The 11,252-nt window shown below is 51.5% G+C and overlaps 1 protein-coding gene across 2 annotated transcripts in view; it reads right to left on the bottom strand.

Moving 5' to 3' along the window:
* Positions 1-1,003: 1,003 nt before the first annotated feature.
* Positions 1,004-11,252, bottom strand: part of LOC119291226 (beta-glucosidase 6) — a 12,821-nt gene continuing 2,572 nt past the window's right edge. For both annotated transcript variants that reach the window (XM_037569946.1, XM_037569948.1), the window contains exons 2-12: positions 4,865-4,931; positions 3,468-3,526; positions 3,257-3,332; positions 3,079-3,150; positions 2,913-3,000; positions 2,534-2,789; positions 2,108-2,447; positions 1,990-2,021; positions 1,786-1,888; positions 1,580-1,688; positions 1,004-1,457 (exon numbers count right to left, since the gene is read on the bottom strand). In XM_037569946.1, the coding sequence (XP_037425843.1) occupies positions 1,283-1,457; positions 1,580-1,688; positions 1,786-1,888; positions 1,990-2,021; positions 2,108-2,447; positions 2,534-2,789; positions 2,913-3,000; positions 3,079-3,150; positions 3,257-3,332; positions 3,468-3,526; positions 4,865-4,931 (1,377 nt within the window). In that variant the 3' untranslated portion in view covers positions 1,004-1,282. The remainder of the gene's footprint in view (positions 1,458-1,579; positions 1,689-1,785; positions 1,889-1,989; positions 2,022-2,107; positions 2,448-2,533; positions 2,790-2,912; positions 3,001-3,078; positions 3,151-3,256; positions 3,333-3,467; positions 3,527-4,864; positions 4,932-11,252) is intronic.

Genomic DNA, 11,252 nt, shown 5'->3' with positions numbered 1-11,252 from the left:
CTTCTGCATGAGGTGCATCTTGATGAGCTTGCTGAGGACGACATAGTATGGAAACACTCGGACTCTGGGCATTACTCTGTGGCCTCTGCTTACAGGGCACAATTTTTGGGTTTGGTCCTCTCCCCCATGGACCAAATGGTTTGGAAGCCTTGGGCCCCACCGAAGGTCAAGTTCTTTGCTTGACTCGCACTGCAAGATAGAATTTGGACCGCCGATAGACTGGCTAAGCGGGGTTGGCCAAATTGTGGCCCTTGCCCCTTGTGCAGGGGAGTGCAAGAATGTGGAACACATCTATTCTTCAGATGCCGCTTCACGTTGAGGCTTTGGAATTTGGTTATTCAGAAATTTCTCATACACGACATGGACACGTCGGCGTGGAGCTCCTTCGACTCAGTCAAGACATGGTGGGCGAGCATGAGCGCCGTGGGCACCACCAACCGAAAAGAGAAGGCCTCGATCACCATGCTTGTGTCGTGGGTCATTTAAAATGAGAGAAACGCAAGAGTGTTCCGGCATAAGAGCAAGCCTCCGCCAACTCTACTCAACACCATCATCGACGAGGCAAATCTTTGGATCACCGCCGGGGCAAAGAAGTTAAGGTCTTTTCTATTGCGAGAATAATTGTCATGCCGTATTCTGGGGTGTGTGTTGTAACAAACTCTCATCTCCTTATTTAATATATGAGGCAAATCTTTTACCTCCGTTTCAAAAAAAAAAAAAAAACACCGAGCCGGCACACAGACGCCCACACCCCCAGCCACCAAGACAACCGCCCTCCCTCCGCCCCTGTGAACCAGCAGCGCGTGCGGAGGAGCAACAGCCGACCACCCGCCGCTTGTGCCTCCCGTTCGAGGACAGATGTGTGTGTATACTTTTTTTTTTTGAACCAGGATATCCCCCTTTACGTTACTTGTAACGGAAATACAGTTCAGATATTTATAGGAGACAGGAAAGAAGGGAAAGCGAGTTCAGCACTACCAGGAAACCCACCGGACACGGTGTGTATACATTAATATTTCCATTGGTATAAGTCTGCCTTTGTGTGTGTATATATCCCGAAGAAAACGCCCAAGGAACACAGGTAGAAGCTATACAATCCATGAAGACAACACCTTCTAACTCTGAATCCCCAGACGTGTATATATATCATCCTAACACATACTGGCAGCAACAGACACGATGACAATACATGCAGTCACACCATGCACACGAGCACAAACGAATGACCTAGCAAGCTTGTTTCAAAAAAAAAATGACCTAGCAAAGTGCTAGTAGCTCGATCTCAACTGGAGCTGAGGAGGCTCTTGAACCACTGCACGGAGCTCTTGGGGTATCTCTTGAGCTTATCGTTGTAGTCCACGAAGTAGAGCCCGAACCTGGACGTGTACCCGGCCGCCCACTCCCAGTTGTCCAGCAGCGACCACGCGAAGTAGCCGCGCACGTCGCACCCATCCTCCCTGCATCAACCATCACACCAAAACACGTAAGACTTCCTAAAACATCACGCAAACCGTACACTTTTTTTGCTTCAAATGCAGCCATGGCAATATGAAAATTGGCACAAATCCAGAAGTTGTACTTTATGGAGTCAGCCAGATTGGTGAGGTAGTCGTTGTGGTACTTGATCCGCTTGGTGTCCTTGAGGGCGTCCTTGAGGGCAATGAAGGGGCTGTTGCTGTCATCCATCCCTGCACCAGCATCAGCATTAATGGCACACCCGTCAGACCTCTGAATCTCATGTCTATTTGGCCGCAGGAGCATTATCCAGGTCCATCGCGCCCTTACCATTTTCGGTGATGTAGATTGGTGGGCTATTGTACCTGTTCTTGACATAGTTCATCAGGCTCCTCATCCCTCTGGGCACAATGTACAGCCATATCGAGTTCGCCTACATAGTAGCATCACTCTTCAGTTCAACTTCAATCACATACAGTTTTACAGTTTACTAGAACGATAATCTTGAAGATAATGTGTGCATGCCGGACTCACCCTATCCCCAATCGCTCTGCCGTTCTTGAATGCTGCAAATCGCCAAAAACCATCAACATTCTCATTTCTAACACTGATAAGAGTAGAAACTTGAGGGGGGTTGAGAGAGGTGACTGACGCAGGCTGATGGTGCCGGTGTCTGCGAGGGTGTCGTTGAGCAGGCGGACGATGATATCGGTGTCGTTGTGCCTGGTGTAGTAGGTGGTGTAGTGGTTGATGCCCACGAAGTCGAGCGCCCCCTTGACGAGCGCGGCCTCCTCCGCCGTGAACCTGGGCAGCCTCTCCCCGACCCGCTTCCTCATGGTGGCCGGGTAGTCGCCGAAGAAGAAGGGGTCCGCGAACCACCCCAGCTGGAACTCCTGCGCCCGCTTAGTCGCCTCGACGTCGATCGCCGCGCCCGACATGGGCTCGTACCACATCACGTCGAACGCCATGCCGAGCTCCCCGTTCTGCGCCGCCTGCAGCAGTTTCCAGCAGTGTGACAATGGACGTGATCAGGATATGAATCCGCATCGTGTATGGGGATGGTTGCGCGCACGATCACCTTGTACTTGGTCCTGTACAATTGGGAGACGGCGGCGTGGGCGAGGATGAAGTTGTGGGCGACGATGTAGGGCTCGGTGCCGGAGTTGCCTGACTTGCAGTAGAGGTGGAGCAGCACGGAGCAGCGGCCGGGCGCCTGCAGCCCGGCGTCGTAGCCCTGGATGGCCACCGTGTGCGGCTCGTTCACCGTGATCCAGTGCTTCACCCGGCCCCCGAACGCCGCGAAGCACGTCTCGGCGTACTCCGCAAAGTCATCCCTGCGTTTTTAACCATTTGCTTTTACCATGGAGAAATCATGCCCTTACTGTAAGCCGTGAATCTACCGTTGGTTATGTTGCAAGAAGAGTTGCAGGTTAAGAGATAGGGTGGCGTGTGCTCACACAATCTGCCTGTCGAGCCACCCGTTGTACTTGTCCTCCAGGGCCTGGGGGAGGTCCCAGTGGTACAGGGTCACATATGGCTGGATTCCTGCAAGATTGTGTATGAATTTCACATGTCAGTGATGATTTAAGGATACCGATAGGTACGTGTTGCGATTGCAATCACCTTTAGCGAGCAGTGCGTTGATGAGTCTGTTGTAGTGGTCGATGCCGGCCTGGTTGACCTGACCAACGCCATCTGAAAAAGACACACACAGAGAACGTTTGCACATGTCAGGGCAGAGAGCGGTCTGAGTGAGATCACGGACAAATCTGGTGATTTGAGGTGGAGATGGGCGGCCTACTTGGGAGGATCCTCGCCCAGGCGATGGAGAAGCGGTACGCGTCCATCCCCATGTCCGCCATCAGCTGTATGTCCTCCTGACAGACAAGAAACAACCATCATTCCCAAAGCCATCGAGATGCTCAAGACCTCTTCCTATGCTACAGAACAACTACTGCCACGTGTGTAAGCAGATCACTCGGTGTTGAGTGGTAGTAGATCGTAGTGCTCACCTCGAAACGGTGGTACTGATCCACCGCGACGTCCGCGTTGCTGAAGTCAGTGATCTTTCCTGCACAGAGAGAGAAGGGAGGAAAAAAGCAGAAACACCTCTGCGTTAGGGGTGTGTCTTGTGGAATCAGTCAGAGTTTTCGAGTCTCAACAGGCTCCAACTAATTGTGATGGCTGCCTAATGCAGCGACCTCAGTTAATCCTTACCCACAATTTCACCTTATCAGATAGTACATCATCAAACTGACCTAAACAGAGCATGGCTAGATTAGTGCTGCCTTGTTGATGTAGTATAAATCTGGTGAGTGCAGAAGGGGTAGGTGGGACATGTACATCAATCAGGGCGCGCATGCACAATGCATTTGCCGATTTTGTGGTCCTGTGATTTGCTTTGCGCCACTACATATCCACTCTTTTTAAGAAAAAAGAAGCATTGCAACAAACAAGGAACACCAAGGCCTTATACAATGTAAGGTGCTTAGGGGATGCTTAAAGAAACAAATCAGGTTTTTAAACGCTTAACTAAACGTCTCTTCTATAGAAATAGACATCGATGCTTCAGAAAATTTTATTTTATTTTTTTAAGCACCTTCCTGAGCATATATCATCGTACAAGGCGTAGCTTCGGGGGCACTTACGGTCAGAGCTAGCTTAGACTCGGTGGGGAAAGGCAGGCTACCAGTTAGTGCCGCGATATGAGTGTGAACTGCGAAGACGACCCAATGATTGGACTTACGCGCTGAGGCGTTCCAACATTCCTTGACAGAGATGGGAGCTCCTTTTACGTGGTGGTAAAGCATTTTTGCGCCCAAGGAAAGAAGTTACACGGCGCTGAAGGTCAGGCCGGCCCAGGCATGTCATGTTTGTGACTCGACTGTGAGTTGACGTCTAGCTTATCCAGTCAGTGACGTGTATCCTAGTGCGGCGGTGCATGTTGCGACGGTAAATTGCGCCTTATCAGTTCTTGGCAATCCACGTGGCTGCACGTAGGCACATAGTGCTCCTTCGCAATGCAGTGCATATGCAGATTTTTAAGAAAGTCAAACTTACAAACTTTCATCAAGTTTGTAGAGAAAAACATTTACATTTAGGGTGCAAAATATACTCTCTTCGTTTTAAAATAAGTGTCTCAATTTTATACTAATTCTAGTACAAAGTTGTACTAAGGCTAAGACTTAAAACACTTATTTTGGACGGAGGGAGTATCTCGTTAGGTCGAACATGACATGTACTTTTATATTTTATATATTCAATATTGTACATTTAAATAGTTTTTCTATAAACTTCATCAAAGTTTGCAACATTTGACTTTTCAAAAAATCTATATGGAGTACACTATGAAACGGAGGAAGTAATATGAGAGAATTATACGTACATTACATGAAAGTAAAGTACATACCGAAGGTGTGCGCGAAAGTGTCCCAGATGGTCTGCCCTCTCCCGTCCACCTTCACCGCCCCCTCGTACTGCACAAGAGCATACTATTACAACACAAGACAATTTATTCAGTAGTAGAGTACGAAACAACAGAAGATTTGTTTTGAAGAATGAAGCTAAGCTTTGGGTCCTCGTGGTGGCCAACAATTTGAATAATTTGATGTTTTTCTCTTTGTCTCAAACAATGACTTCTTCTGTAGTCAATGAATGACGCAAGTCGTTCGCCTTTCTCTCCTAAAACAAAGATTTATTCGATCGAGCCATGAACTGCACGTCGAGCTCGTCTTAAAATCAAATCCATATATATATATATATATATATATATATATATATATATATATATATATATATATATATATATAATTGTTGCTAACTTAGTACTGTACTAAACGGGTGACAATTAATATGGATATGAGGGAGTACTCTGTATAATTGATCCCGTCATGAGGCTACTCATAGTGGGGAGTATCATATACTAATATCATCTATAGTGGGGGGTATCATATCTTAATAATGCATAGTATCATATATTAGTATCATAGACGATCTTATTTATTGCCTTACATGATAAATAATAGCATAACATGGCATTTATCTATGTTACTATAACCCTCTATTTCTTTTTTACATAATTGCTTGCCACATCGACATGTTTGCTTGTCCTGACTGCGTGATACCGGCTAGATACTACCAGTATGGCCAGCATGACAGCGTTGTGCGTCCACTCAACACAGGTCAAATGTACGCTTTGGGAGGAAGGACGGTTACACTGTCAGTGGGGGCATGGGAGCCGCTTTTTTTTCATGGTAATACGTGTCTCATTCATATCATAAAAAACAAAGTACAAGTCACATAAAGACCGACATGACAAAACTGAAAAGATAACAGAACATCTCTGAGCTTGACACCAACGCTCGTCATCTGCCTTCGGCACCACCACAGCAGCCACCGAAGAAAAGAATGACGAAGCACCTCCTGACCCGAGCTCGACGCGGCTCCATCGCTGATATGCAGCTTTACGGACCTCCAAGATGGCTCACCAAAAGTGAAACCCTTACCGCTGAACGAATCAGACCGGGGCAACACTCCGGACACGCCATCGAACTCCAGATCTGGCAACCCAGCACGACTAAAACGCCGAAGGAGGAAACCATATCTGCCATCCACCAACCACGAGCCCAACACATGCTCCGTCTTCCAGATGTCGACGATGCAGACCACAATCTGCATCCGCTCCTGGACTACCTCCCAAGCTCCGCGCCGACGCTGGAGCAAACGCCGTCACAACGGCGGAGCCCGAGGACACAGGTCCACCACGAGGATGCCGCCGCCGCCACGCCATCCTTGCTTGAACAGACTGGTTTCCAAATTCATCCCCAACCATATGACCAATGGCCTTGTCAGGGAAGGATCCGAAGAATCTTTATTCAGCGCTGTCATCGTCGCCGCCGAAACAAAGACGATGAACAGCCTAAAAATCTAAAACTACGAGAAAGTAAAAACGATCCACACGCGTGGATCTGGCGACCTCCCTCACCACCGACGACCGAGGTCGCTGGCGGAGGGGAGTGTTAGACTGTATATGGATACGTAGACTTGTGTATACGTGTTGTACTTGTACTTGTACCCTTTGGTACTTATATATAATGAGATAGCCGCACCCCCAAGGGTGTCGTGCAGTTGCCTCAATATTCTAGTTTTACATGGTATCAGACTAGGGTTCCAGTCTTCCGCTGCACCCCTTGCGCCGCCGCCGCCGATCGCTGCCGCCGCCGCCTAGCCCGATGGCTTCCGCGCACTCCGCTGCCGCCTCGGCTTCCTCCCCTGCTGGCGCACCCGTCGCTCCCTCGTCGCCCTTCCTCGCATCCCCCCCGCTAGCCACGGCTTGGCGGCAGCCGTCGCTGCCTGCCGAAAGCCATCTGCAGGGCGGGCAGGGCGGGCAGGAGCAGGGCAGGCCGAACCCGCCCCAGCCGCCGATCGCCACTGGTGGCGCCTCGCCCTCGACCTTCGCCTTCGCGCCGCCACCCTCTCGCGGCGCTGCACCGCCCGCCTACGGGGCGGCTCCCCAATCCTACGGAGCCCCTCCGCCCTACTATGGCACTACCCCGACCTACGCTCCGTGGTACGGCGCCGCGCCACCGATGCCTTCTCCCTGGCCGATGCCTCCGTCGTCACAGATGGCACCGTCACCCTATGGCGCGGCCTACGGCGCCGCGCCCGCCGTGTCTTCGGTGGCCACGCCTGGTCCGGTTGATGCTCCTTCCGGTCCTGGCTACGAGGCGTCCTTGGCCCTCGCTCCCCATGATGTGCAGAACATGGGTCCCCATGCGGGTTATGCTCCGGCACCATCGCCGTTCTACTTCTCGCATCTTCTTCCGATAAAGCTTACACCGGACAACTACTTGTCCTGGCGGGCGCAGGTGCTACCTCTCCTACGGAGTCGCTACTTGGAGGGCTATGTTGATGGCTCTATCCCGTGTCCGCCGCCGTATCACCCGGCTCATCATGTGTGGGTGGCTCAAGACCAGGCGATACTCTCGGCCATCCAGTCCTCGCTGAGTCCGAGCGTGTCGTCGCTTGTCATCTTCGCCGCGACATCCCGGGAGGCTTGGTCTGCACTTCACAGCAGTTTTGCCTCTCAGTCTCAGGCGCGTGCTCACTCTATCCGCACTGAGTTGGGGGAGACCAAGCTTGGAGGCCTCACCATCACGGAGTACTTCAACAAGATGTCAGGACTTGCAGACACGCTGGCCTCCGTTGGTCAGCCCCTTGGAGATGAGGACTTCACCACTCATGTGCTCAATGGCCTCGATGATGACTATGACAATCTCATTGAGAACGTCCATGGGCGCGAGGCGCCTCTCCCGCCGCGGGAACTGTATGCGCGGCTCCTTGGCCGCGAACAGCGCATCAAAGCGCGTCGATCTACTCCGAGTTTTGCCTCTGCTAACGCCGCAACCCGTGGAAAATCGCAGAAGCCGTCGCTCCCTGCCAAGCCGACGGGCACATCTCAGCCCCCACGGGGCGCCGCGCCGTCCATCACAGGAGGTTCACGGCCGGTGGCTTGCTGCCCCAGTTGTGGTGCTCAGCAGGCGTGCCAGCTATGTGGGATTGAGCGCCACGTAGCTTCTCGCTGTCATCGCCGCTACAAGAAAGATTTCCTTGGCCTCGGCAACAATGGCAAGGGGAATGAAAAACAGGCGGCTGCTGCGGTGGTGCGTCATGAGCACGGGCGTACTCCATCCTACTCGATTGATCCCTCCTGGAACATGGACACGGGAGCTACCAACCACCTCACCAACGACATGAGCAAGCTCTCGGTCCAGGAGCCATATCGCGGTCATGATCAGGTGCACACCGCCAACGAAGCAGGTATGCGCATCTCCCATGTTGGTCAGGCATCCCTTCTTGCACACAATTCACAAAAACTGCATTTGTCTAACATCCTTCGTATTCCCACTGCTTCGCATAGTTTGTTGTCTGTTCCACAACTTACTCGTGACAATAATGTCCTTGCTGAATTTCACCCTTTTCGTTTCTTTATCAAGGATCAGGACACGAGGGCCGTTCTGCTTAGCGGTCGTCTTCGTCGTGGCTTGTATGCACTTGACGCGCCAACCGCACCTCCCATGCAGTTTTCCCCTCAGGCGTTCAGTGGTGTTCGTGTCTCGCCTACACATTGGCACGCGCGACTTGGTCATCCTGCCGCTCCCATAGTTCGTCATGTGTTGCATCGTCATGAGCTACCAGTTGTGTCAAATAAAACTGCTGAAACTATTTGTGATGCCTGTCAGCAGGGCAAGAGTCACCAACTTCCGTTTTCAGAGTCTAGTCGTGTTGTGAAACATCCTCTTGAGCTTATTTTTTCTGATGTGTGGGGTCATGCCCAAACGTCTGTTAGTGGCCATAATTATTATGTCAGTTTCATTGATGCTTACAGTCGGTTTACCTGGCTCTATCTTATTAAGAAAAAATCTGATGTGTTTGATGTGTTTATCCAGTTCCAAGCACATGTTGAGCGTCTCCTTCGCCAGAAAATTATTCATGTCCAAAGCGACTGGGGGGGTGAATACCACAACCTCAACTCGTTCTTTAACAAGCTTGGGATTACACACCGTGTGTCTTGCCCCCATACGCATCAGCAGAATGGGACTGCCGAACGTAAGCATCGTCACCTTGTAGAAACTGGCATCACTTTGTTAGCTCATGCCTCCGTGCCTTTTAGGTTCTGGAGTGATGCTTTCTCCACTGCCTGTTTTTTGATCAATAGGCTTCCTTCACGACTACTGAATATAAAAACCCCTCTTGAACTCTTGCTCAATGAAATCCCAGACTACACCTTTCTCAAAGTCTTCGGGTGTGCCTGTTGGCCTCATTTGCGTCCATATAATAAACATAAGCTAGAGTTTCGGTCGAAAAAGTGCGTTTTTCTTGGGTATAGTTCCCTTCACAAAGGGTACAAATGCCTACATGTTCCCACCAATCGCGTTTACATTTCTCGTGACGTTGTTTTTGATGAGAATGTGTTTCCCTTTCGTGCACTTCCGAATAACTCTATCACTCTTATGCCAGACGCTTCTTCTACCACACCTATGCCTGATCAATTTGTGGATGTTGCATATGCTCCTGTGTTGCTCCCTAACCATGATGCAGGTGTTGGCCGTGGTGCTCGTCTCGAGCTCCTTGAAGAACAAGCACCGACGTGTCCGGAGGACGATCGCGTGCATGGGGCATGCATATCGGGCGGCACACCGCAACCCGCAAGAGCTGCGCCCACGGCTGCCTCAAGGGCATCGCCCGAACCCGCTCCGCGCGAGTCGCCCTTGCCCGCCTCGTGGGAGTCGTCCGAGCTGGCCTCGCCGGAGGTTGCTCCTGGGCCAGCCACGCCAGGCTCGCCTGGGCCGATTTCGGCTCCCGATGGGCCGGCCATCCCCGACTCGCCTGCTCCTTCAGCGCTCAGTGGCTCCGGCGTGGGCCTGGGCGACATGGCCGTGTCGGGCGCCACACCGCCCGCCTCTCCGACGCCCAGTGGCTCCGGCGTGAGCCCTAGCGACTCGAGGTCGCTTTCTTCGTCGCCTGCGTCATCCCCGCGTCGACACCACAACCTGATGCTCCTCGACATCGCACGCGCAGTCAGACCGGTGTCTTTCAGCCTAAGATCCGGACCGATGGGACTGTTGCGTGGCTCGCCGCGTGCATGGCTCATGCTGCTGTGGATCCCACTACTGAGCCTCGCCACTTTCAGGCTGCACTAGGCATTCCCCACTGGCGTGCCGCGATGGAACAGGAGCTTCAAGCATTGATGAAGAATGACACCTGGCAGCTTGTTCCTCCAGTGTCTGGGGTCAATATCATTGACTCTAAGTGGGTGTTTAAAGTTAAACGGCATGCTGATGGCTCCATTGAGCGCTACAAGGCAAGGTTAGTGGCTAAGGGCTTCAAACAGAGGTATGGTCTTGACTATGAAGACACGCTCAGTCCAGTTATCAAGCCTACTACCATTCGTCTGCTACTATCCCTTGCTGTTACTCGAGGATGGTTTCTCCGTCAGCTTGATGTGCAGAACGCTTTTTTGCAAAGAGTTCTGGAGGAGGAGGTTTATATGCGTCAGCCACCAGGGTTTGTGGATCCTGCACATCCTAATCATCTTTGTCGTCTTTTTAAGGCGCTCTATGGTCTTAAGCAGGCTCCCCGTGCCTGGCATGCACGTCTTGGTTCGGTTTTGCGAGCACTTGGGTTCAATCCTTCTACTGCTGACACATCACTGTTCCTTCTTCAACGCCCTGAGGTTACGATGTATTTACTGGTCTATGTTGATGACATTATTCTCATCAGTTCCTCAGATGCTGCGGCAGATCGTCTTGTGGCTGGATTGAGTGGTGATTTTGCTGTTAAGGATCTCGGTGCTCTGCACTTCTTTCTTGGTCTGGAGGTGTCACGGTCTTCTGCTGGAGTCACTCTTACTCAGAAGAAGTACGCTCTGGATTTGCTGCGTCGTGCTGGTATGCTGCAGTGTAAACCTGTCGCTACTCCTATGTCTGCCACTGATCGGTTGTCTGCTTTTGATGGAGACCCTCTCTCCTCTGATGATGCCACTGAGTACCGCAGTCTTGTTGGAGGCCTGCAGTATCTTACTATCACCAGACCGGACGTCTCTTATGCAGTCAATCGTGTCTGTCAGTTTCTTCATGCGCCCACGACATCCCATTGGTCAGCTGTGAAGCGCATTCTGCGATACATATGTCTCACTGCATCTCATGGTTTGCTTCTCCAGCGTGCGCCGTCTTATGAGATCTCGGCCTTCTCTGATGCTGACTGGGCTGGTAGTCCTATGACCGGCAATCCACGGG

The sequence above is a fragment of the Triticum dicoccoides genome, chromosome 4B (genome assembly GCF_002162155.2).
Source record: "Triticum dicoccoides isolate Atlit2015 ecotype Zavitan chromosome 4B, WEW_v2.0, whole genome shotgun sequence".
NCBI classification, from domain to species: Eukaryota; Viridiplantae; Streptophyta; class Magnoliopsida; order Poales; family Poaceae; genus Triticum; species Triticum dicoccoides.
This window is presented reverse-complemented; position numbering and strand designations above follow the sequence as displayed.